The 23,891-nt window shown below is 46.3% G+C and overlaps 2 protein-coding genes and 1 long non-coding RNA gene across 4 annotated transcripts in view; 2 read left to right on the top strand and 1 right to left on the bottom strand.

Annotated features, from left to right (window-relative positions):
* LOC135370185 (uncharacterized) overlaps positions 1 to 4,460 on the top strand; it is a 38,198-nt gene extending 33,738 nt beyond the window's left edge. Inside the window, exons 9-10 of the mRNA XM_064603888.1 lie at positions 193 to 288; positions 4,340 to 4,460. Of these exons, the coding sequence (XP_064459958.1) occupies positions 193 to 288; positions 4,340 to 4,417 (174 nt within the window). The 3' untranslated portion in view covers positions 4,418 to 4,460. The remainder of the gene's footprint in view (positions 1 to 192; positions 289 to 4,339) is intronic.
* LOC135370186 (uncharacterized) overlaps positions 1 to 23,891 on the bottom strand; it is a 51,570-nt gene that overhangs the window by 4,342 nt on the left and 23,337 nt on the right. Inside the window, exons 9-10 of one of the 2 annotated variants that reach the window (XM_064603889.1) lie at positions 19,193 to 19,300; positions 9,566 to 9,828 (exon numbers count right to left, since the gene is read on the bottom strand). In XM_064603889.1, coding sequence (XP_064459959.1) covers positions 9,691 to 9,828; positions 19,193 to 19,300 — 246 coding nt within the window. In that variant the 3' untranslated portion in view covers positions 9,566 to 9,690. Of the gene's footprint in view, positions 1 to 9,565; positions 9,829 to 19,192; positions 19,301 to 23,891 lie in introns of those variants that run through there. The other variant, XM_064603890.1, reaches the window with a different exon arrangement.
* Positions 5,694 to 22,124, top strand: LOC135370187 (uncharacterized). The gene is made up of 3 exons (XR_010415240.1): positions 5,694 to 5,944; positions 8,109 to 8,191; positions 22,053 to 22,124. It is a non-coding gene; the product is annotated as an uncharacterized LOC135370187 (long non-coding RNA).

Raw genomic sequence — 23,891 nt, 5'->3', positions numbered from 1 at the left:
GAACGGAGGAGGTAGAGTCAGTACCATCGGGCACGATCGCCCGTTCAGGAGCCGAAGCCGCCATCGCGTTCCCATTCGTTTCCCGAGGGTTTGTGCTGCCTGGATAACAATTGTCACCACCGCGTCGCATTGGCTCTTTCATTCGGTAATACCGCAGATGAAAGTTTCTAATGTGTTTTTGCCGCTATGCAGACTTTTGGCGACGGGTGCGGCCTAACTTGTTGTTGGGAGGAGGCAAGCATATCGTCTTCAGCGCCAGATGGCTTCGGATGCGGGAAGAAAAAGAAGGTAAATAATCAGTGAGTCAACGTACAATACAGGTCCCGTACTGGTCCCGACAAAAGGTAGACGGAACACGCGAGCGGTGCGGCTCTAAATACGATATCACTTATGACTGAACCTTTAGAGTTTCCTTGATGCGGTGTATGCCGTAGCGCAAGCCTTGCACTCATTGGCGGCTGCTCACGTGTTCCAGTCCGGCTAGAACACTGCCGTGAAACACTACACTCTCTGATAGTACTGGTTTGCTATTCTCGATATGATAAACGAAATTCCTCCTCATAATTAGGTCTCAATTATGCTTTACCTATGTTTAAGGATTTTGTTTGTTTGTTCTTGCTGTCCCTGGGAGGCATCAAGCGCTCTGCATATACAAGTGTGCTGCTTCTCTTGTGTGTGGATAGTTTGCTATCTTGTTGTGTCGTGACTAATAGTATGTTACGTTACATACTTACGTATGTTATGCACAAGCTTATGGTGTTTAAGTTTTGTACGCAGTGATGGCCACTAACTATTTCTACAGTAGTTCTACAAGTATAACTAGTAACTACTTTGCAATTAAGTAGTTTAACTAGTAGTTCAACTACTTTTCAGGGGAGTAGTTAAAACTTCTTTTTAACTACTGCAATGTAGTTTAACTACATCTATAACTACTTAACGTTGTTCACCAACACCAATCCCTTGTAGTGTTCTTGGAGACCTAAATACGAATCACAAGCAACGCTAAACTTTGGCCCAGGCCATTGCTACGATCGTCAAATACAAAGCTTGCGGCGGGATTCTTTCTGTGCCTAAGTTGCAGAATTATTTCACAGCAAATGAGGCTTCACTAGACAAGCATTAAGAGTGAAGATTTAGTACACATGCACGACACAATTGCTCTGCACCTCTGTTCTCATCAAACAAGTAGCTCAAGGTAAAAGTCGTAAGGACAATCGTGCCGTAAAGCTTGTGGCAAAATCGGAAGTACTTGGCGCCTTCGGTAACTAACTACTGTAGTTAACTACTTAAAATAGTAGTTTAACTAATAGTTGCCACTACATTTCTGCAAGTAGTTGATAACGACTTCTTAACTACAATCAGGTAGTTTAACTAGTAGTATAACTACGTGTAGTTAACTACCGGCCATCACTGGTTGTACGTAATTCGACTTGTACATTACTGACCATCCTTCAATTCTTTTATCAGCAACTTCCTTTCTGGACACCTTTTATAATGTAAATATTTTCCACACTGCTATATCGCTTGTATATAGTGTATGTCTGCATACTGTGTATCAAATCTTTAAAAAACTAGCTCCCGTGGCTTAGTAGTTACAATGACTACGCTGTGACTGGGAGGTGACCAGTGTTCCAATCACGGCGCCGATTGTACTATGTTTTCCTTTTTGCATATATTTTATGTAGCAGAGTTGTTTGTGTTGCTGTGTGTGCTTGATGTTGAATATGTTTTCTCTCCGTTTTTCTCGCTTTAAGAAAAATATCTGTATTGGATATCGGAATCCTTTAAAGTTCGGTAATGAAGGGACAGCCGACACAATTTTCACTGTAGCATTTAGAATGATTTTGTTTCAAACGCTGTTTTTCTTTAGAGCTTTTCAGTGCAGACTATTTTGTGCAGCAGAACCAATTATCAGTCATGTGTGCCAATAGCCAGAAAGGATGTTAACACAAGGAGGGTGGGTTTAAACCGGAAGTGGATACCCGGAAATGAAGTACGGACTGAAAAAGGCGTTTCATGCTAACACATTTCTCTCGCATTTACCGCTAAATCGTCACTGGATTTTTCTCGCAAACTGTGCTCGCAGGCGGATTCTTAATGACAGGGAAAGTTACTAGGTACACCTGTTGCTAACGAATAGCGGGAAAACGACCCAGCTGCTACGTTTCGTTTTCTTTTAGTAGACAGTGTGACAACTTACTCTATGTAACTGTGTACGCTGCCAGGGCTACGATATACGAATGTCTGACTCCGTGTAAGCCTCTCGTTTCAAAGTTTGACGGAAGCGATTCGGTCAGACATTCATAAATGGTAGCCTCCCTGTTGAAAAAACTCATATAACTTTCTATGTGTAAAGAAATGAGCAATATGTGTAAAAAAATGAGCAATATGTGAAAGGCAATGAGCAATATGAGAAAGGCAATGAGCAGTATGAGCAGCGCTATGTGCAGTATGCCAACGTTATGAGCAGTATGAGCAATGCTATGAGCCGCACAGCAAGGCCAACGAAGCGCTATATGCGCAGATATAAGCAATACGAGAAAAGCAGTGAGCAGTATGAGCAACGTTATGCGCAGTATGAGCTGCATTTCGAGCAGTATGAGGAAGATATGAGCAGTATGAGCAGTATGAGGAAGGCTGACAGTTTAGTTAATCAGTTATTCACCTAGAAGTGCTGGCGCCACAGCGTCTGGTCATGGCCTTTCAAGAGACGCTCGTCACAGTCGGCGGACCGTAACGGTCGGAGCTCCATTTCCTTTCGTCCGATTCTGTTCAAATTTTAGGTGCATGTTTCCCGTTCCGACCGTGTCCTACAACATTTTATTTGCCTCTTGGATTCTCATCCAAGCCGTTGCGAGTGCCATCTCAGTGCTTGGACGCTTACTTGCTTATTCTAACCTGCTTCTCGGAGCCATCTGGACGTATTTCGCTCCGCTCTGCGTGGGACTCATATTTTCGTCGCCGTCTCCATGCTGTGACAGTGTCTTTGTGCCGTTTCAGTGATCACTGAAGGTGTTTTGTGTGTGTACCTTAGAATCAACCTACAGAAGCCGTGGCAGGTGTGTGCGCATTACAGGTACGTTGCAGTCCCGTTTTTCCGTTATCGCTCGTTATGTCTGTCGGGTTAGCTGTCTGCAACTACCATATTCGTGCTTTTTGTGACTTTTTGTGGAAAGCGTTCGCTGATAGCCTTTGCATGTGTGTATAGAGTGTTTAAAATAAAGTCGTGCACCAGGGCATACCGAAATCGCACGTTAGCATGCAAAAAAAAATGTGTATTTGGATGCCCCAAAGTGAAGCAAGCCACAAACACTGTGTCAGTAACCCATTGCTGCAGCGAACAAGTTTTGCAAGCATAACGCATACATACTCAGATGTTTCAGAACCGCGTTCATTGGACATCACCAGCATTAGAGGAAGGTTACGTTCAATTTTAATTGGCAAAATGACCTTGTGCGTTATTCTGACTGACTAAATACAACTTAATGCTTTGAAGGTGTGATCTACGCGTTGGGATGAGAAACAGGCCCCCAGTCATGTCCATTTCAGCATGAACCCATACGGTTGTATAAGTTGTGGGAACTGGAATACTTCTAGGCGCAGAAATTTAGCGCAGTTCTAATTTTGTTCTTTCTTTTCAACAGATACCTTCGTCAAATATGCAGAAAAGAAACTATCGACATCAAAGGTGCCTGGACAGAAACGGAAAAAGCTCATCAAAAAGCATTTGGCAAACTTTCTGAGGGACCTACGTCGCGCCAGTACCTGAATAAACAGGTATTTTGTAATCACGTGTTGTCATTTTAGCTTAATCACGCCATGTTGCACGTTTGCTCAGACGGTTCATGTGCTCATATAGCTCATACGCTGTTTGAGAGAGTGCTCATATAGTTCATACATGCTCATATAGCTCATACGTGCTCATATAGCTCATACATGCTCATATAGCTCATATGATTGCTCATACAATAAACACATATACGAGCCTCATGTGATTGCTCATACAGATGGCTGTATGGTTTTTTTCGACAGGGCTATAACGGACACCGTGCTGAATACGCGACAACTAAGTGAAAACTGTCATGTAGATGACACGTTTTTCCTCCCTGCGAAGTCGCGGTAGTTGATGTACGCGACTGGAGAAGCAGGTGAACACACATGAGCGGCAGACGCTGTTGACGTAGTTGTCTGCTGAATGTCATCAAACTGCGTTAGCTGTGCGAGAAAAAAAAAAGCTTCAATTAGTGCTACCCACCCTATTTCGCTGGTTCCAAGACATATTGTTGATGCTCTCACTTTGCAAGGAACTGGCTGAAGTGTTTTCTCCGGATTGTTTCAGATCTGCTTCATGGGCAAGTGTGTACCACGCAGTTTTCTCAACAGGAAGTGCTCAACCAAGAAGCCCAAAAAGCCATAATTCCTACGCTGCACCAGCCAATAAAGATGCATGCCACCCGCAATTCAAATAAATGCGTGATTCATTTACAATGAATAGCACAAACCATGTGACATCTGGTGACACAACTGAACGAAACTCGCTCGTATATTAGAGGACCTGAATTCTTGCACAAGCAAAATAACTGCTATTGGGCTGAAACACAACAAAACCCCCCGAGGTTACTCACTCATCCCCCACTCAGCTCTCCCTTTCAGCTCCCCACTTATGTTCAGGTCGTTCGTCACGTTGTACATGAGTGATGCTCAGGGACGTGAATTTCGACAAGTGTGGCATCTTCCTTCGTGTAACAGCAACACGTGCTTTCACTTTGACGCTGCAAATTTACTTAAAATCAGGTACTAAATACTCCGCATAAAAATCATTCAAAATAGAGTGCAATGTACTCAAAAGTAATTTCAGTAGAGTACTAAATACTCTCAGAAGTATTTAAGATGACCCTTAAAGTACCCCAGTAGTAGCAGTAACTGAAACGGGTATTCTGAACGTGGCCGTACATGTGAAAGGAACGAATTCCATCTTCCGTTACTGGTCGAGCGCCTCGATTAATAGACGTCTAGCCGTTTGTAAACAAATGACGCCATAGTATTCGACAGCGCCACCAATTTGGTAGACTTGAAGTACGCTCGAAGATAGGGGCGAACAAGGTCGCGCCCGAAAGCCACGGTCTTCAGGGGGTTACGATGGTCTCTGAAGGGGACGCAACCTTCGGTCCTACTTTTCTTTCAATAGGAGGCAGCGAACAAGTGCCCAATCGGGTTACCCAGCTCTTCCGTTCCGCTTTGTTTCGGTTTCAGTTGTCAATGTCGACGTCGTGATGACGTATTTCGGGTAAAGATCTATTCGATCACGGAAACAACGTCAGAGCAGTAGAGCGTATTGGTTATGGTGACCTGCTCCCGTGGTTAGGATGATCGCTTTCCACGCCGAGACTGGGATGTGACACGGGTTCGAATCCTGTCACCGGCTGTGCCGTCTGAGGTTTTCCCTGGCTTTTCCGAAGACCTTCCAGACAAATGTTTGCACAGTTCCCCCTGAAGTCGGCCCAGGACGCATACTAACCCTTCTGTCCCCCACTCCATCCTGCTGTCCTCTCTCCATCTGTCCACGTCTGTACGGCGGACGTAGCCACAGTTGCTGTACTGGCCGTTGGCAGTAGCATTCTTGGCGTGGTTCGAATTTCGTTATTCGTTCGCATTGTTTTTCAGTCACGTGACGGAGACTGTTGACGTCGAAACATGAACGAAGTCAATATAACCCAAGTTGGCAAAGTTTGTTGTTTCGCGGACACCGCATTTAAAGACCCAGCAGGACTTAACGCAAAAGGCGAAAAGGAAGAATCCCCTGTGGTCACGAGATTCTATATAGGTGTTCAGGCTTCTGAAGTCAAGGGAAATTTGCTGCCAGTGGACCTAATGATAATGTCCTAGAATAATAATCCTAGAAATAATATGGCAGAGAATGAAGTCGCAACGGCAATGACAAAAGGTGAGTAGAGCAAAACAGTCCATTTTCAGCATCGGAATATTTTAGATCCATAGGAGCACGTTGGGTTATCACGTCGGTGCATTATAAGAGAGAGAGAGAAAGAGAGAGAGAGAAAATGACGACGACAGAAACGAAGCAGACACAAGACAGGTTCCAGATAACAAATTGGTAACCTTGGTAGTAACCTTGATATAAACTTGGCGTAGTGTAACGATAACGCGCTTGCTCGCGTACGTTCTGGATTCAATTAGGTCCCGTGCTGTTCTGCTGTTAACCCGGGAATTCTTGTATGTTTAGGGCTATGTCTTCTCTTTAAATAAATACTCAGAAATTTGCTGAATAGGCGCTAGAAACGCGCACGTCACCGTTGGAAATACCAAGTCAGGATCTAGTCCCTGAGTCATTGGGCCAGGCCGGGTGATCTTTCGGTGCGACCCGGAAAAGTCGGCCAGTGCAGGGCTCTAATACAGATGGTGTTGTGACAAAGAAAAAATGGGGATGTGAGTAATTTCTGGACATCGTAAGACTTGGATCCGTTTTGTGAAGGGGCTCATTATTTCAGCTAGTTCAGCGTAGTTCACGCTCAAGTGAAAGGCGTGATCGCTTATTCGCCCACATCGATGATTGCGATGCCGACATTATAGCCTTTACGGAGTCCTGGTTGTCGCCTGAAATGATGGATAATGGAGCTTTCAACAATAGCTCCTTGATGTATCGTGTTTTTCGACGGGATAGAGAGCAACGTATCGGTGGTGGTGTGCGTTTGGCTGTCAATATATGTTTTAAACCCACTCTTGTCAATCTGTCAATTAGTAATCTTGAAATGGTGTGCATCTCCATATATGGAGTCCATAATAACTTATTTGGTCTGTGCTATCGCCCACCGTACTCTCTGCCAACTTTTCTTTCTTCACTAGACGATGCCCTCTGCGAATTATGTTCCAAATATCCTTCATCCGTTGTCTACTTGATTGGTGATTTAAATTTTCCTGTCATTCTTTGGGATGCTTTACCTTTTCCTTGCCCGTGTAATAGTGTTTGCGAGGATTTTCGTACCGTGGTTTCAACGTTTAATCTGGCCCAATTAATTGAGTCTCCTATACCAGAATTTGCTCCACCCGCTCCAGCACATTCCACCTGTTCTGTACAACACACCCTGATACCATTCGTTCTGTTGATTTGCATGGTATCAGTGACCATGACATTGTGGTATCTTCAATTGATATCTGTTTTACCAAGGTGGCCTGCATCGAGTAAAACTATCACGTGTTACGCAGAAGCAAACTTTCAGGCCATCAACGAGTCTCTTTCGATTTTCTCTGAAGGCGTCCTCTCTTGTCTCGCCCTGAGGTCACTGAATTAGAACCAGCTTCTCTTCAAGAATGAAATTAATCCTTTCATTGCACTCTATTCCCAGAATTTCTATTCCAACTTACAAAGGTTCGCCATGGTTTCATAGAGATCTTAAACGCCTTAGGAAAAAGAAGACGCGCCTGTTTCGCAGGGCTGGTGGCAGCCGTAACCCAAACAGTTGGGCGAAATATCATTCTGCTGCATGTACGTACAGACAGACTGACAGACAGACGTACAGACTGTTTTGGAATTGTATTAGGCAATCAGCGAATCATGTTGTAAATCTTGTCGTTGACAACAACAACAACTTTATTTTGAAATGGAAAGCGGGGAGGTTCATCGACAAAGGCGATACTCTACCCCATTGCTGGTGGGGAGGTTGGGAATAAAATAATGGGCCCCTTTACATAGCGATCGAAGTGGCCTTTACAGCTGAGTGGCATTACCGCTTGAGACAAGTTAACTCTCCCACTTGCTGCCACTGTGGTGCTCTTGAGGATCTGGAGCACAGTCTACTTCATCTTGTCGATGATTGTCACACAGTGCCCCGTGATTTGTGCGCCTATGTCCTAAATACTGAATTTTCCAAACGATTCACTGTATGCCAATCGATCTCCGACTCCCCTGTTGTCAGCACTTACGCTGTCACCTTCTCAATGGACCCTATCTTCCTTGGCGCCGTCGGAATGTTTTCTCTCATTGAAAACCTCAAAGTGTATCCTCCGGCCCTGGCACTCATAATATTACGTCTAAGTTCCTCAAAAGCACAAAAGACATAACTTGCTTCTTGTTATATAGAATATTTTTGCAGAGCCTGAAGTGCTGAAGAGCAGAACGACTGGAGGATGGCAACGGTACTTCCTGTTCACAAATCAGGCGACACTCAATCCCCAGGTAACTACAGACCCATTTCTCTAATCCCTGTTCCTTGCAAGATTCTCGAACACATTATCTATTCTAATGTCATACGCTTTCTTGAGTCCAGTCCCTTTTTTTTCCCCGATTTGCAACATGGTTTTCGTCAAGGATGCTCAGGAGTCCCATACTGACGCCATATTCATAGATTTCCGTAAAGTTTCCGTTTTTGACACGGTCCCGCACCATCTTGTTCTTCTCAAGTTATCGATCCCACCATCGTAGCTTGGATTCACAAACTTTCCTGCGTAATAGAAATCAATTTGTCTGCGTCAATAACACCTGTTCTTCTGTGAGACCAGTCACATCAGGGGTTTCCTAAGGGTCCGTCCCGGGTTCCCTTCGATTTCTTATCTATATCAATGACCTACCCCTTCTCATGACCTCACGTATAAATCCTTTTGCTGATGACTGCGTAATATATCTTGTAATCTCTTCTCCATCCGGTGTCTGAGCCTCACAGAAAGATTTAGACGCTCTGGTGTCAAACGTGGCTCATGTCACTGACGACTAATAAATGTAAATATATCGATCAGTCGTAACAACAGCCCTACTAATTCCTACTTCCTTGGTAGCATTGAACTAGATAATGTAAATACTTGTAAGTATTTAGGCGTGCATATTACAAATAACTTCTTCTGGAACTTTCGTATTAATTCCGCAGTAACCAGAGCTAACCAAAACACTCGGTGTTATTAAGCTTAATTATTCAAAAGCCCCTTTTGACCTCAAACGCCAGCTCTATATTTCATTAGTCCGCCCAAAGCTTGAATATGCTCCGTCTATGTGGGAACCTCACCATGATCATCTGACCTCCAAATTAGAGGCGCTACAAAATCGAGCCGCCCGTTTCATCTTCTCTGACTACTCCCGTTTTTCTAGCGCAACACTCCTCAAAGAGCGCTGTCTACTTTCTACTCGCCGTATCACCGCTCATATTTCATTACTTCATAAATTATACTATCATAACAATCTTCCTAGATACTCTCTATTTTCATCTCCTCATCGTATACACTCAATTCCCTAGACCACTTTGAGAAACTATTCATCCCATGTAGCCCTACAAACTATTATGCTAACTCATTCGTCCCTAAGACAGCTAAGGACTGGAACAACCCGGCTACCTTTACCGTCGCCGTCCGTGATCCCACGAAGTTTCGGAAGTTGCTGAAAGCATTATATTTTTGATGCATGAGTGAGTAACCTCCGTACCTGAGGTTTTCGTTCTGTTTCATCCTAGCAGTTATTTTGTTGGTGCAAGAATCCAAGCCCTCTAATATACGACCGAGGCCTAAAGCTTACATAATTTCGTTGGTTTTGTCACCAGATGTCACATCACTTGTGCTATTCATTGTAAATGAAATACTCATTTATTTGAATTGCGGGTGCCCAACCCTCACGTTGCTATGTGTCAAAATGTTACCTATGTAAGGTGAGGCTTGCGCACGGATCTTTATTGACTGGTGTAACAATAAGAATTATGACTTTTTGGGCTTCCGGCTTTTGGGCTTCCGAGTTTTGGGCTTTCGGGTTTTGGGCTTTGGGGTTGTAGGCTTTGAAGTTTTACCCTTTTTCGTGAGAACACTGCGTTGTACGCACTTGTCCATGAAGCACACCTGAAACAAACAAGAGAAAAGACCGGAAATATTCAACGAGTTCCAGGAGGATGAGCAGGATCAAAACCAGCAAGCACCCTTAGTGTTTTTACCTGATGAAGCGTGGCCCACTACGCAAATGCTTGTAATGAATCTTAGGAAACTTCATTGCCCTTTTTCAATTGTCTGCTCTGCTATGGAACGTGGCTTTTCCCACGTCTTGGAACATAGAGGAGGCAACCCTAATCGAAGCCCATTTTTTGAAGCCCCATTTGAAGCCCACACTGTTTGATAACATTCTATACAGCTGTCTATACATACGTCAACGGCGTCTGACGAACTTGTGTTCAGCTGCTTCTTATGTTGCGTACCTCAAGTACACTCAAAAAAAGAAAAAGAAAGAAAGAAAGAGAGTAAAACGGGGAGCAATTGCAGCTTCTACTCCCTTGACAGCAATTACTTCCCTTTTTAGCCCCGAACCAAGACATTTACTCCAAAGCACTGAAAATTGTCACTGAACTTCGCGAATGGTCTTCTGAATGCAACAGTCTACGTAAATATGTGCCCATGGTCAATTTTTTACGTCATAAGGCTGTATAACTGAGCCAACGTAGCAATTTTCCACCCACACAGAGTAAGAAACAGTTAGCGCTTCTTTCTTCGCAAATTGTGCCCTATGTATGGCGCAAGATTTTATATCGGTCGATATATCACGGTTGACGGTTTGTTTCAAAGTATTTTCATGCATGCACACGAATTATGTACTTGGGACTCTTAAAACAGCGCGTGAAATGCAGTCTCCAATCTGTGACATTCATTTACTCCCTTGCATTTACTCCCAAAAGAGATAATTATTTATGGCAATGCATTTAGTCCCCCAAAAGGAGTGAAACTACTCCTTTTTTTTCTTAGAGTGTACCGCGTTTTCGAAGAAGACAAAACGGCGTTACTTACATGTCCCATGCAGTCGTAGAGCCGTCGCGTATCCAGCACGGTATCCGTTATAGGCTAGGACTTACCAATGTCCGACATGTGTGCTAATCTTTTGTGTAAGCATTCCTTTTAAAATTATCTAGGAGCGATTCAGTCAAACATTCGTAACTCGCAGCTGGAAGTTGATTTTTTCCAACTGCCACGGGGGCTTACATGGTGTGTGGAAAGTTACAGCTCACAAAACTGCGTGGTTTTCGAGACACTGAATAAAAACTACTCCTCTGAAGACATCCGGTTTCGTTTTTCTCCCTCGCATACTCCTTGCACGAAGGGTCCTCTATGTACGTCATCCGTCACGTGAGCATGACGTCCTCAATGGACAAAGTGGGGCGCAGGACTGCGCCGTTGCTGGGAATACAGAGAGGAGTCTTTTTCTACGAGTGTACTGAACCGTAGGCTCCGTCCTGATATCTGTGTTTGCATTGACGCTACTCTGCATTTTACTCAGGATAACGTGTGATTGCTACTCAAAATCATCGTACTGGGCAAATGCAGGCACGCAACAACCAACAATCGCGCAAACAGGCATGCACAAGTCACGTGCTGCTTTGCTCTTATGCACGTTACGCTAGAGCTCACTGCAGCCTTTACTCGGGGCCAATTGCGGTGTAGAAAAAAATATATTATAAATCGCACGATACGATTTCTTCTTAAATATTTTGCACGGTGGTGTGGGGAGTATTAGAAATCATAGGACGGTGTTTTCCAGACCGATGTTTTCAACCGGACTGTCACAGACTGTCACTTTAAAGGATGCCGTTATGGGAAGTTGTCACAAGGGTTAGTGTCAGCAGCTTCATAACGCAGCCTTACGAGATTTCGATCACCCCGCCGTTCGGCAGCCAACAGGTGCATGTGACATCGCTCTTGGAACGGCCCTGGATAGTAGGTACCAAACGCACGCATGTTTTCGTAATATTACAAGTCCAGACAAAAGTTCACGAAACGCGCGAACGCTGCATTTTTTTTCTTCAGCGCGACATCCTAGCGACGGGCTCACTCGCCCCTTCGCTCAGGGGGGTAGATGAGTGCGCTGGCAGCGTCACACAGCGGCAATTTCGGTATCGCACGATTGCTCGAATGAAAACCACCGCTTTGTGCGACCACCAGCGTCGCACACGTCCCCCCTGTTCAACGAGTGAACGGAACCGATTCCGACTGCCGCTTGGTGTTGAGTCGATCTGTAGGCATCGGGGTGGCCTGCTGATCCTTGCGGATCTGCGGAGTCCGTGATCCTCGTTTTGTTCTTGCTGGGCTCGATCATCGCCTAAGCCGTCGCCCCTATGCAGATCCTCACCGCCGCAACCGGCGTCTTCGGTGCTGCCCTCTGAACGCACATCTTCGTAGACAGTAACGACGTTGTCATGATCGTCATGGCTTCTGGCAGTTGGCTCTTGTGAATCGCACTTGCGATACAGAAGTTTTTCGTAGTGCTGGCCCACGTAGTTTTCCACATTGAGTAGATCAGCACCCCTCTTGTCTTCGATAAAGACGACGTCCCTGCTGAACACCACTTGTTGCTTTTCGGGATCGTACAGACGGTAGCCCTTTCTGTTATCGCAATACCCCAAGAAAATGGCAGGTCTGCTTCTTCTGTCCAACTTCGTGCGAAGTCTCTCAGTGGTCGTCGCCATGTACGCCAGGCATCCGAAAATTCTGAAATAGCCTACGGACTGGCGCCTCCGCGTGAAGATTTCTTCGGGAATCCTCCCGTTGAGAATTCTTTTGCTGCATCGGTTACGGACGTACGCCGCAGTGTTAACTGCCTCTGCCCAAAACTCGGGGGGCAACCGCGATTCAATTAACAGTGATCTTGCTGTTTCCACTAGAGTTCTGTTTATGCTTTCTGCCACACCATTCTGTGCTGGCGAATACGGGACAGTCCATTCGTGGATGATTCCCTTTCTTTCGAGGAATCTTTGGAGTTCTCCACCTAGGAATTCTCCGCCATTGTCGGTACGGACCCGCTTGACTATATTGCCCGTCTGTGTTTCTGCTTCTCGTATGAAAAGTGCCATCTTGTCTCCAGTCTCGTCCTTGTGCTTCAGGAAGTAGACTGCTGCTCTAGTAGACTCTGTGCTCGGTAGTATGTGAGCACGGCAACCAGAAAAACAGCTCCAGATTTCGAGGGCTATTTTCTAGCGCTATAAAGCGAAGCGCTGTATGTGGGAACTGGCCTTAACGCGCCAATACAGTTGTGACAGACATGTAAACCGCTCTTTCTTTTGTGCACAGCAATTAGAGAGCATAAAAAAGATGCAGGAGCTTGTATAAGCCATCGGCAATCCTTTGTAATCTACTTTATATGGAAAACAACGAACAACTCGGGACCGTGTATTTGAAAGTGCCGTGTCGTCTGCTAAACTAGGGAATGTGATCAAATATGGGGCTCTGATGTTGCTGCTCATTCACGCCACCTGGCTCAGAGCAACAGGTCTATATGTATGTATATTGTCACGGGCAGTAGGCGAGGATAAAGGACGACGACGCTCATTTGTGCGAGGGCGTTCTGTCTCACCCGTGCTCTCCAGACAATAAACAGGCGAAGTCTCTTCTGCTTCACTTAATACTTGATGGAGGTTGCAGGCCGTCATCCAACCTCTTTGCAGTTATTACTGGTCATCCGCGCTCTGTTCGTTGGTGAACGTCGAGTCTTCCTCCGGGAGACTCGCTCGTTGGGCTCTTCAGCTTCAAGAATACGACTTTGATGTGAGGTGTCGAGCGGGACTGAAACATCAAGATGCGGATACACTGTCACGATCACGTCTACCAGGCTGCGGAAGCATTGGAAGTGTCTCATTTGTTGACCACCTCGATCTTCGCACAGAACAAGCCCGTGACCCTGATCTGATGGAAGTGATTACTATGCCTTCGCTGGTGACGCCGTGAGCCCGCGACCAAGCAGCAAGCATCGCTGGTTCGAAATGTCGTCCTTCGTGACAACACACTCTGTAAGCAGAATTTTAACCCTTTTGGGTGATCGTATGTGTCAGTTATTCCCCGCCACCAGCGGAAAGCGCTCTTGGAGTACTTTCATGATGACCCCTGTGCCGGACATCTCCGATTTGCCCGGGTGTACGACCGCGTAACCAGTCGTTTCTTCTGGCCAGGAGCGCAACGATTCATCTATAATTATGCCCGCCCCTGCATCGAACGTCAACGTAGCAAACGGCCATCGGATACCCCTTAAGGTCTCCTGCAGCCCATCCCGCCGGCCCTGACCCCGTTCCACCGTGTTGGAGTTGACCTGTTGGGACCGTTCCCATTGCCTTCTGAAGGAAAAAGTGGAACATAAAATGCATTGTTAGTCACACTCGTTACGTCTTAACGTCGGCCCTTGTCTCCTCAACAGCACCAGACGTCGCCAATTTTCTTCTGCACCAGACCATCCTTCGCCGTGTTGCAGCTCGTGAACAGCAGCTGGTGTCTTTCTGTCCACCGTCATTTCTGAACTCTTGCGCGCATGCAACACTGTTCATTCGACGACCGCTTAATATCGCCCCCAATGCAAAGGCCTCATAGAGACACTGAATCGCACGCTATGTGGCATGCTGTCCATGTAAGTGGACGCCTCTCATTCCAACTGGGACCATGTCCTCCCGTATGTCACCTACGCCTACACCACTTCCCGGCAAGACACTACTGCCTTTTCTCCGTTCTTCCTGCTCTACGCCCGTGAATGCGAGACCATGCTGGATACCGTGCTCCCGTATGCTCCTGACCGCTGCCGCATCGACTATGTCACTGGGACATTGGCCAGGGCTGAAGAATCGCGCCAACTGGCACGCACATATGTGCTGATTTCCCAGGCTAAGCAAAAGATCCGCTACGACCTAACGCAAGGTGCGCGCTTAGAGCCAAGGCAGCTGGTATGGGTTTGGAACCGGAACGGAAGGTTGGCCTGGGGGAAAAATTGTTCAGTCGCTTTTTCGGCCCTTATGAGGTTGTAAAGTATCTCGATCTCTTCCCGGCCGCCGCTGTCGTCGCCGTAAAGTCGAAGAGGTGGTGCACGTCGCCTCGACAAAAACTTACAGCGCCCCACTGACGCCATGTCAGGACGATCACACGCTTCTGCGGGGGGTAATACCACATGCAACAGGCGAGAATAAATGACGGCGACACTCATTTCGGGAAGGGGCGTCCTGTCTCTCGTGTGCGCTCCTGACAACAAACGGCTTCACTTAACAATATAAGGATCGAATATAAAAAATGCAGGATACCCAGGTACCATCATTTATGATTGTCGCGTGCGTAGTCTCCAAAGTTTAGAAGGGGAGAAGATTGTTGAGAAAAGTGATCGAAGCAGTAATAGGTTATTGACCTAGCATCGCACTGCCTGAGAAAACTGTGGAAAAAATATGGCGTAATAGTACTGTCTAAAACGGAGGCGTATTTATCCGCGATTGTCCAAGAAATTGATCAAAGCCGGAACATGAATTGTAGCATAAAGCACGGGAAGCAATTCATAAATTGTAAAGTAGAAACGATCTGTATTCGATTCTCCAACTACCAGCAGAGGCGCGCGTGTTGTCCTTAAGATGGCCGAGAAAATTTATTTCCGGTGTATCAGCCTGCTTCTTTGCGGCTTCTCCCACGAGACACATTCCAAAAAACCAATAACGAAACCCGCATGTCGTCCTTACCGTTGTTTTCGTCCACGCCCCTCCTTGCCGCCAGCAAGTCGGGAAGGAGTGAAAGGGTATCAGAGAAACGAGGTCACCATTCGTCTGAAGACGCAAGCTCGTTCTCTAGCATTCACACGGGTCAGTTTCCCGAACCCTTCTGTCTCCGTTTTCGCGCTTGCATTTCGTCTGTGTCTAGCGCAGGATGGACCAACGAAAGAGAAAACTTATTGCACTTGCGCTCCTTGTGGGTGATGCAGAGAGCATCAACCGAGGCAAGATATGGGCCAAAGAATAGATACTGAATAAGCGCTATGGAATGTAAAACACCCTTAACCCAGATCTCTGTGTGGACGAGCCAGACTCCTGTCAGAGTATTTTCAGAATGGACGTTCACGCATTTTATTCTATTTTCCACAAATGAAGCGTATCTCGATGCTGAGCACTAACATAGGTGCAATAGCGTGCGACAAGTGATCGACTGGCGATGACGCTGCGATATCGAACTACATGTAGCGAATAATTAATTAAATTAAATTAAATCAAATGAATTCGTATTTTCGTTTCGGTAGGAAGAGTAGCTTCCAGTTATTATGTTTTTATACATGTACTGGAAAGGTGCACGCGAACGATTATGTGCGGTCCAGCGAAAGAAATATCCGCGTTTATAAAATTCACACTTTGTATTCCGTGTATGTTTCGCGTCACGGAGAGAAAAAAAAAACATCCTATGCTACTGATAAAAGAGAGAGTATACCCCTTGCTTGTGGCATGTGCTATGTAGGTCAAACAGGACGCTGTCTGAATGACCGTCTTAGGGAACATGCGCTTAGCACAGAAAGGACCCACGTGTCAAGCGAATTAGTTCAACATCTCCGGGAATGTAACAACTGTGAAGCCCTCTTCGCGGAAACCTCTGTTTTGCGTAGGGAAAGAGTGACCTGGCGAAGAATGCTTCGTGAATCTGTAGAGGTAGCCACACGAGGCAATTGTGTTAGTCAACCCTCTCTCATTCCTCTTCCTCCCCTTCGGAGGTTTTTGAATATATAGTGGGTTGTCGTCAATAAAATCTTTGCTGTGTTTGAGAATTTTTGTGTCCGTCCCTATCTCCTCCGTGTCTCTGGTTCCTTTTTCTTCAAATCCTATGCTACACTGGATTGTAGGCATTCATTTATGCATTGCATAGTTGTTCCGAAGCTGCTGCGCCGGTGTGTAGTTGCACAACTTTTGGGGTAAAGCCAAGCATCATTGGCGTTCCAATTCAGAATTGGCTACAGTACACTGAATGTCGCTGTATGGGACACCTGCAGAGCAATTCTGATGAAATAAAAAGCGGTCCGTATCCACTGCGTCACCTTCTCCTTCTGCCGGCACCAGACGCCGTCGGTCGTCAGCATCTCTGCTGGGAGGACAAGACATCCGGCTGCCTCCGACTGCCGCTCCGGAGACCAGGAAGTGGTGACGCAGCGAAAAGCCCCGGTCACGTAGCACCAGAGCTGTGACGTTCCCTGCCGCCTGAGCGTCAGCCGACAGAAAACTGACTCGTGTGAATACAGGGTAAGGAGTTAGGACAGGAGTTAGTAAGGAGAGGAGGACGCCACGCAACGGCCAGGGCGATAAAGTAACGTCATTTCCCACAGCATCTGCGGGGCACGCATCTGCAGTAGACAAGTTCCGACATGACGCGTGCGTTGAAAGAGGGCGCAATATCTGGAACCAGCAAACGCTGAATGCATCTAACGATAAGTGATTGACAAAACTGGTTCATGTGTTCCTACCTCGATTACTTTGTTTGCAACGCGATATGCATGTTCTTCACAATGGAAAAGAAGGCACATGATGAACCGCGCGAATCTGCAGAAGCGGTCCTCTTCACTGTGTCATAGTGGCCTTCCTGTCAGGTGGCCTCGGGATTCCCAATTTTAGTTGCAGAGCAGTGCAGTGTCGCGTCGTCCCTTTTGTCTCATCGTTTTGTATGTTCCCTAAAGTAAGGGGTAGTAAAACATTTATAGCGACAGCTGCTAAGGGCTAAATATCGTTAAGATCCTGTCCATACGTCGCATCGGCGAAACCTCATATCTCCCTTGGTGCGAGATGAAGTGAAGACACGAGAAAAAGGCGTGCGTGGAAACAATCCTTGCCCATTGGCCGGACTCCCAAACAGTGTTGCGATTGGGTGCCGGAATTCCACAAGGGCGCGACGACACCTCGCGCTCCCTCGCTTCCGTGCTGCGTACTCTCTCAGCGGTTTCACTTGACACTCGTACACTGTTAAAACAGAACTTCATCACATAGCACGCTCCTAGCCAACCATCATTCCGAATGATATCATTCTGTGCAATGATTTGTTGAAAATGAGAGGAGGCGCCTATCTGGGACAGATTATCTTGTCCCAGATAGGCACCTCCCCCCTGTTTTGAACAAATCATGACACAGATTGATATCATTCGGTATGATGGTTGGTAAGGGGCGTGCTATGTGGTGAAGTTCTGTTTTAACAGTGTACGGTGAAAGTTGACAGACGTGCCGGCTGTCTCTTTCATTGGGAAGCTACTGCGTCTGCCGTGGTATCCGCATGATTATGGTGTCTCTGATTGTGTTGTACTGTTTGTCGACACAAGCGTCAGTATACGAACAGCCAATCGGATTTCAAAGTCACGGAGAATGCGTTCGTGCGGAGTCATATTTGCATTGTGGTGACAAGAAAATAGGATTCACGAAACAGCATAATTTTATGTTTGACATATAGCAAGCAAGCATGCGCTGTTCGGAATATAGGCTGTATCCGCATGCCAGATTTGCAAGTTCGAGCTCGGTTGCAGTGTGTCAGCAAGTGCGACGCAATGAACGCTGTACGCAAAGTGCATGTGTGTGCGCCAGCCTGCCAGGTGATTGTGTCAGTATGATGAATCAAATATAGTTCTCTTCATTACAACACTTTTCAGAGCTATTTTAGAATCACTGAATAGCTGTACGACACGCATGAAGACTAGCAGACGCAGAAATCATAGGTAGCCGGGACCGGCAAACGGCAAGCCGGACAGCAAGGCTTCTGATTGGAAGATTGAGGGAGCAACCGCTACCTTCTGATTGGTCGTGTACCCAGTGTATTGTGAATGGTCCTATAAAATCGGGTCTTTGGGGAGCTGCGACGGTCTGGGGGCATGTGAAGAGTTGCGCCGCGTGTATGCCGGTTTCTCGTCGCCCGAAGCAGCAGCGGAGACGGTATTACGTTTGCGCGTGGAGGTAAATAGCAGGCAGCTTTGGGCCGTCCTAGGAAGAGTAAGTGTACCTACACTCTTAAAAATGAACTTCACCACATAGCACGCTCCTAGCCAACCATCACCCCGAATGACAACGTTCTCGCCTTAGATTTGTTGAAAACGGGAGGAGGAGCCTATTTTGTGCCGTGCATAATGGCACAAAATAGGCTCCTCCTTTGCGAGAACGTTGGCGAGAACGTTGTCATTCGGGGTGATGGTTGGCTAAGAGCGTGCTATGTGGTGAAGTTCATTTTTAAGAGTGTACGGAAGAAGACCGTGCTGCGGACCACAGTCGACAGGGTGAACCACGCACGTAGCATTAGGCAGACGCGCTGAAATAAACAGCTAGGTCACTGTCGTTGATTTGATGTCAGTGGAGTTTTCGTCATACCTGCCAGTTTCGTTTCTTTCTTTCTTTTTTATCAAAAAGTACACCGCTCTCGCGTCCTGTATACTTTTGTCGGGGCGCGCTACGGGGACCTGTACATGAAGTCACAGATTATTTACCTGTTTGCTTTTACTCCCGCATGCGTAACCATCTGGTGCTGAAGTGCGTTGGTATTCGTCCTTGGTTTGGTTCCAGCAACAGCTTAGCGTACAGCCATCGTCAAGAGTCTGCATAGAGACAAAAACACATCAGAAGCTTTCCTCTGCCGTATTACTGAATGATACAGGAAACTCAATGTATCACGGTGGTGCCAAATCTATTTTATTATGAATGTTCCTGTGCAAAGCAATTCAGTGATAGAGCCACTGATTGTTCACTAGGTAGACTGTCTTCTCCACGCAGTGAATGATGCAGAATACAGAGACACCATTCCGACTTTTGCTTTTCCTCACTTTTCTTGTACACCGTACGGTTGAGAAACGCATACCACCAAACCTCACGTCACTCTACGTCATTTGGCTACATAATCAAAAAAGAATACAAATGGATGGCTAGTCCTTAGTCATTGGTCCAGCTCCGGAGGTAACGTGAGTTTTCCACTACAATAGGTGTCTGTGGAAGCTTCGTACCCGTGCTATGACGCTAAAAATAACATAAGGAGCCCCATGCGGGCATGTGATTTTTTTTTCTCCGTAGGGTACAATAGGTACTTATTGTGTATCGCCTGGTATGTAAATGAATGCATTAAAAGAACTGTAAACTGAATGGTAAACCTATAGAAATTGGCTTTTCTGAAAGCGTGTAAGTTGGACACTTGAGATGCCTAATACTTCAGTTGTATTTTGAGCATTTCTTCAACAATCGAGTTTCAAAGATAGCTGCACAGAGAAAGCCGCCATGGAGGAAGGAAACACAAGGAGCGGCCATTTCGAACAGATTTCCGTGGGACCCCTCTGGCGGTCGCTCCTGACAAAACCGCCATTACTTCCTGTTCACCACGTGATCTCCTCTAAAGTTTCGGTTTAGCAAGGTTTGTTACTCGCGCTGCTTTTCGTCCTTTTATGCTTTTCCAAGGTCATTTACTGTTAAAATGTGAGCACCATTGCGGGAACCGCGTTTTGTTCTTACCGCGATTGCGGCTGTCGTTCAACAAAAAGCAGCTCTGTCACGGGAATAGCGTTTCATTCGTAAGTAAGTACTTGACCGGTTGTTTCGCACTCCTGTCTGTGAGAGAGTCGTCTTGAACCGTTCGATTGCACAGATTCATTTGATTTTGTTGTACAAGTTTGATTAGTGGCATGCTTTACCACTTCAGCAACAAACACACAAAACGTGGCCGCGTCGTCACACAAACGTCGCTGCCACGAATGATGTTTCTAGTCCTGTGTGCTTGTCCTGCAGGCCGTGGCCGGTCTTCTAGTATAGAAGGGTAAACCAAAAGTAAACTTCCGAACACACACAAATAAAGCTGGGCGCGCGGCGTTCATCACCATGCAGATAACTGAACTGCAAGACAATCACGACTCCCGTCGTCTGCTTTGGGGGCTGGCCTGCGCATGCTCTTGGGGTCACGTGAGCGGTCATATGGTAGACAGGAGCATTCCACAATGCAATGCGAAGGCTGGCACGCCCGTCCCAATGACAAAATGTTGGAAGGGCCGCCCCTGTGTTCAGTGTTGCCAGGTCTACTGAAATTTCGATCTACTGGACTACGAGTTCGTCTACTTAAATACTGAAAAAAAGATCAAAACGCGCTTAAATGTACTGAATTAATTTTCTGCCTCAAGCGAGGGTTTACACAGCGAACTGGAATTGACGTTTACTGACAGTGTCTGACTGTCTGGTTTCATAATATGGTCTGCGTACCAGCGAGAAGATCATGTAGGTTTGACATAGTGAGGGGTCTACGGATTATGTGGCATCTGGAACGCACCTTTACCTTGAAAAAAGCACCTTTAAAAAAGCAGTCACATTTAAAAAAGCGAGCGGCTGCCCAAGTAAAACAATTTATAGCAAATACATTGCAGAAGTATGCATATTCCACAGGACGCCGGGTAACTTACCAAACACGAAGTTCTGACGGGCTTACGTTTCCGTCGTTAGGAAGTTTCGTTGTAAACCTCCTATGCTTGCCGCATTCGAGCGCGTGCGTGGAACGGACATTTTCTGAGGTCAAACTCATGAAAACGAAACAGCTTGCGACAGAAAATATCACTGGACTGCTGCACACGAAGCGACTGATAGGAGACAAGTACTGCTATAACTTCAGTGTGACTTAGTACAAACTGAATGTACATATGTATGAGCGAGAGTACGTGATCGAATGACCCTGTGCAAGCACGGCAAGCACGTCATTACTGTATAAACCAAATAACATGTATATGTTGCCTATTCCATCGCCTATATGTCGTTTATTTATCATATGGCCCACTAGCTAGGTCGCCGTGGAGCTTTTCGCCCTTGTTTTTAGTACATCTACTGAATTCTACTGAGTTTCCTGATCCCGACCTCCTGAATTTCCGCCTAAGTGACCTGCCCCCCCCCCCCCCCCCCCAACACCACCAGTGTTTCCTTCCTCCATGAAGCTAGCGGACTCCACACGCGTGCCAACAAACCTTCAGGCGACTTGCGCGCGATCTATCGAGGACCAAAGCTACTATACGACACATCATCCGAGATCGTCCGTTTCTCGCAACTGCAGTGCGCCTTTCATAGTCGAAGGTGGACGGTTTGTGTATTCCGGAACACAAGAACGCAAACCAGACAGTCGTATAAATAAGTTGATTGCAACGTTTTGTGAACAGTAACGATACAGAGGGTAGACGACACATAGACGCGGAGAGGGAGACAGGTCAACAGATGGCGCAGATCGCACATCTACTTCTCACAGGCATGGAACTCACACGTTACAGCCCGTATCCCGCCTACTACGGCACGTAGAAAAAATAATTATTTTTGCTTCAATATTCTGGTTTGCAGCACATTGTGTCCTCCACGTAATGCAGGTGCTGTCAATCTGGATTCCGCGATGTCTCGCGACGTGTTCCACGGGTAAGTTGTTCGGATTTGGACATCGCTCATTTATTGCTAGAAAACAAGAAAAGTATGCCCGTGCGGTAAAATGTTTTTCCGAAAAGCATTGCGATTGAGGCAGTTGATTTGTGTGTAACTGTCTATTGTAACATTGGCAATATGTTATGGTTGAACAGCGTGCTAATCTTTTTGGTGTGATAAGCTTTACACAGATTCACGTTACGCATCAAGATGAATCGAGCTCGTGGGTTCTGCAGAATATCTGGAAATATACATGTATCATCAACCAGACAGCAATCTCGTTCGCTTGAGGATAGCGGATTGGACTCCAAATTAACACTGTTAGGACGCACATGACCTTTCCTTGTTCCGTTTTTAAAATATCTTGCTTCGCCACGGCCAGTTAGGTAACAGGACGATACACAACCGAAACCTATGTACAATTTGGAAACGTTTCGCTGGCGTCTTGTGCGTACAGGCCACCGTGAGGCACTCGTCACAGGGGCGATGGACGAGAGACAAGTTGAATATCGAAGCTGATAGAACGGCACATGCTACACACATTCAGTGGCATTTGTTAGTAAGCTGACAAACTATCTCCGCGCTGATGAGACGGGTAGCACTGGAAAAACTGGACGGATTGTAGAGACCGAACCGCTGTCTTCTAGACTTAGTCAAGCTCCTCGGAGAATGGCCGAGGGATCTTAGAGTGCGACAGCTGCTGTTATGACATTTCTTGTGGACAGTGCAGCGCCTCGAACTTTTTAGACACACTGATTTTTAGTTTCAAGTGTTTTGGAGTAGCCTGCTCCTTTGTTTTGAAGAAGCCTTCATCTTCATATTTTTATTTCCTAACTCCAACTCCAAACGAGTGGTGAAGTGATAGCAATCGTTTAACTGCTCAGAAAATTGTGGGATAACTTTAAATGGCGCGTAATGGGTTGTAGATATGGGAGAAATGTACGAGCAGAACTGCGCTGTGGGGCTTAACGTCAGGAAGTAAGAACCAGTGACCAGAATTGATAACTTTTTATTGAAGCGAATCTATTTTCTTTCTTCGTTGTGTACAAGGGTTTAGCATATATGCATAATGGCTTATAAGTGCTGAAATACGTAACACGTCGCTCTCTCCGCCTCTGCAGTCTCGCTTGGAAGGTGTAGTATAACGCAGCCTTCCAATGCCTGCAGGTGCCTAGTAATGACCTCATCTCGCAAATACGCCAGGTACTGATGCCTTACTATGTGCTCCTAGTCTCACACCCAGGCAGTCGCATGATCTTAAACATATGAGGTGCCAGGAGGCGGGTTCTCAAGCCATCCTCCGCACGCAGGGGGTACGGGAGAAGGGAAGGAGTCGCGTTGGATACCCTGGTTGAAGCGCTTCTTTGTACAACGGTTCCCGTGGTGCCATCTGTCGTCCGAGCTGAGTTTTACGGCGCAGACCATAGCAATTTCCGAGGGGTGGCCCAATGATTCTACCGCATTGTATGTGTAGTAAGTACATAACTCTGCTCGACATGGAGGTCGTGTGTTCGAAGAGCTTGCGTGATTGTTGTGCGGTATTATCTATCTATTGTCCAAGAGGCCAAGGGGAGCTCAGGCAGGGGCGGATCCAGGGAAGATCCTCGGCGGGGGGGGGGGCACTAAAAAAACTGCTGCGCTTTCATTTCACACCAGAACTTTATTTATGGTCTACATGTTGCGAAGCTTAGCAAGCCGTAGTGGAACGCCACCTTAGTCACTTACAAAAACATGCTCTTAGTCAGTTCAAAACAACGCATAACT

This window comes from Ornithodoros turicata, chromosome 10, assembly GCF_037126465.1.
Source record: "Ornithodoros turicata isolate Travis chromosome 10, ASM3712646v1, whole genome shotgun sequence".
NCBI lineage: Eukaryota > Metazoa > Arthropoda > Arachnida > Ixodida > Argasidae > Ornithodoros > Ornithodoros turicata.
The sequence above is the reverse complement of the archived record's forward strand: the minus strand, read 5'-3'. Positions and strand labels throughout refer to the sequence as shown.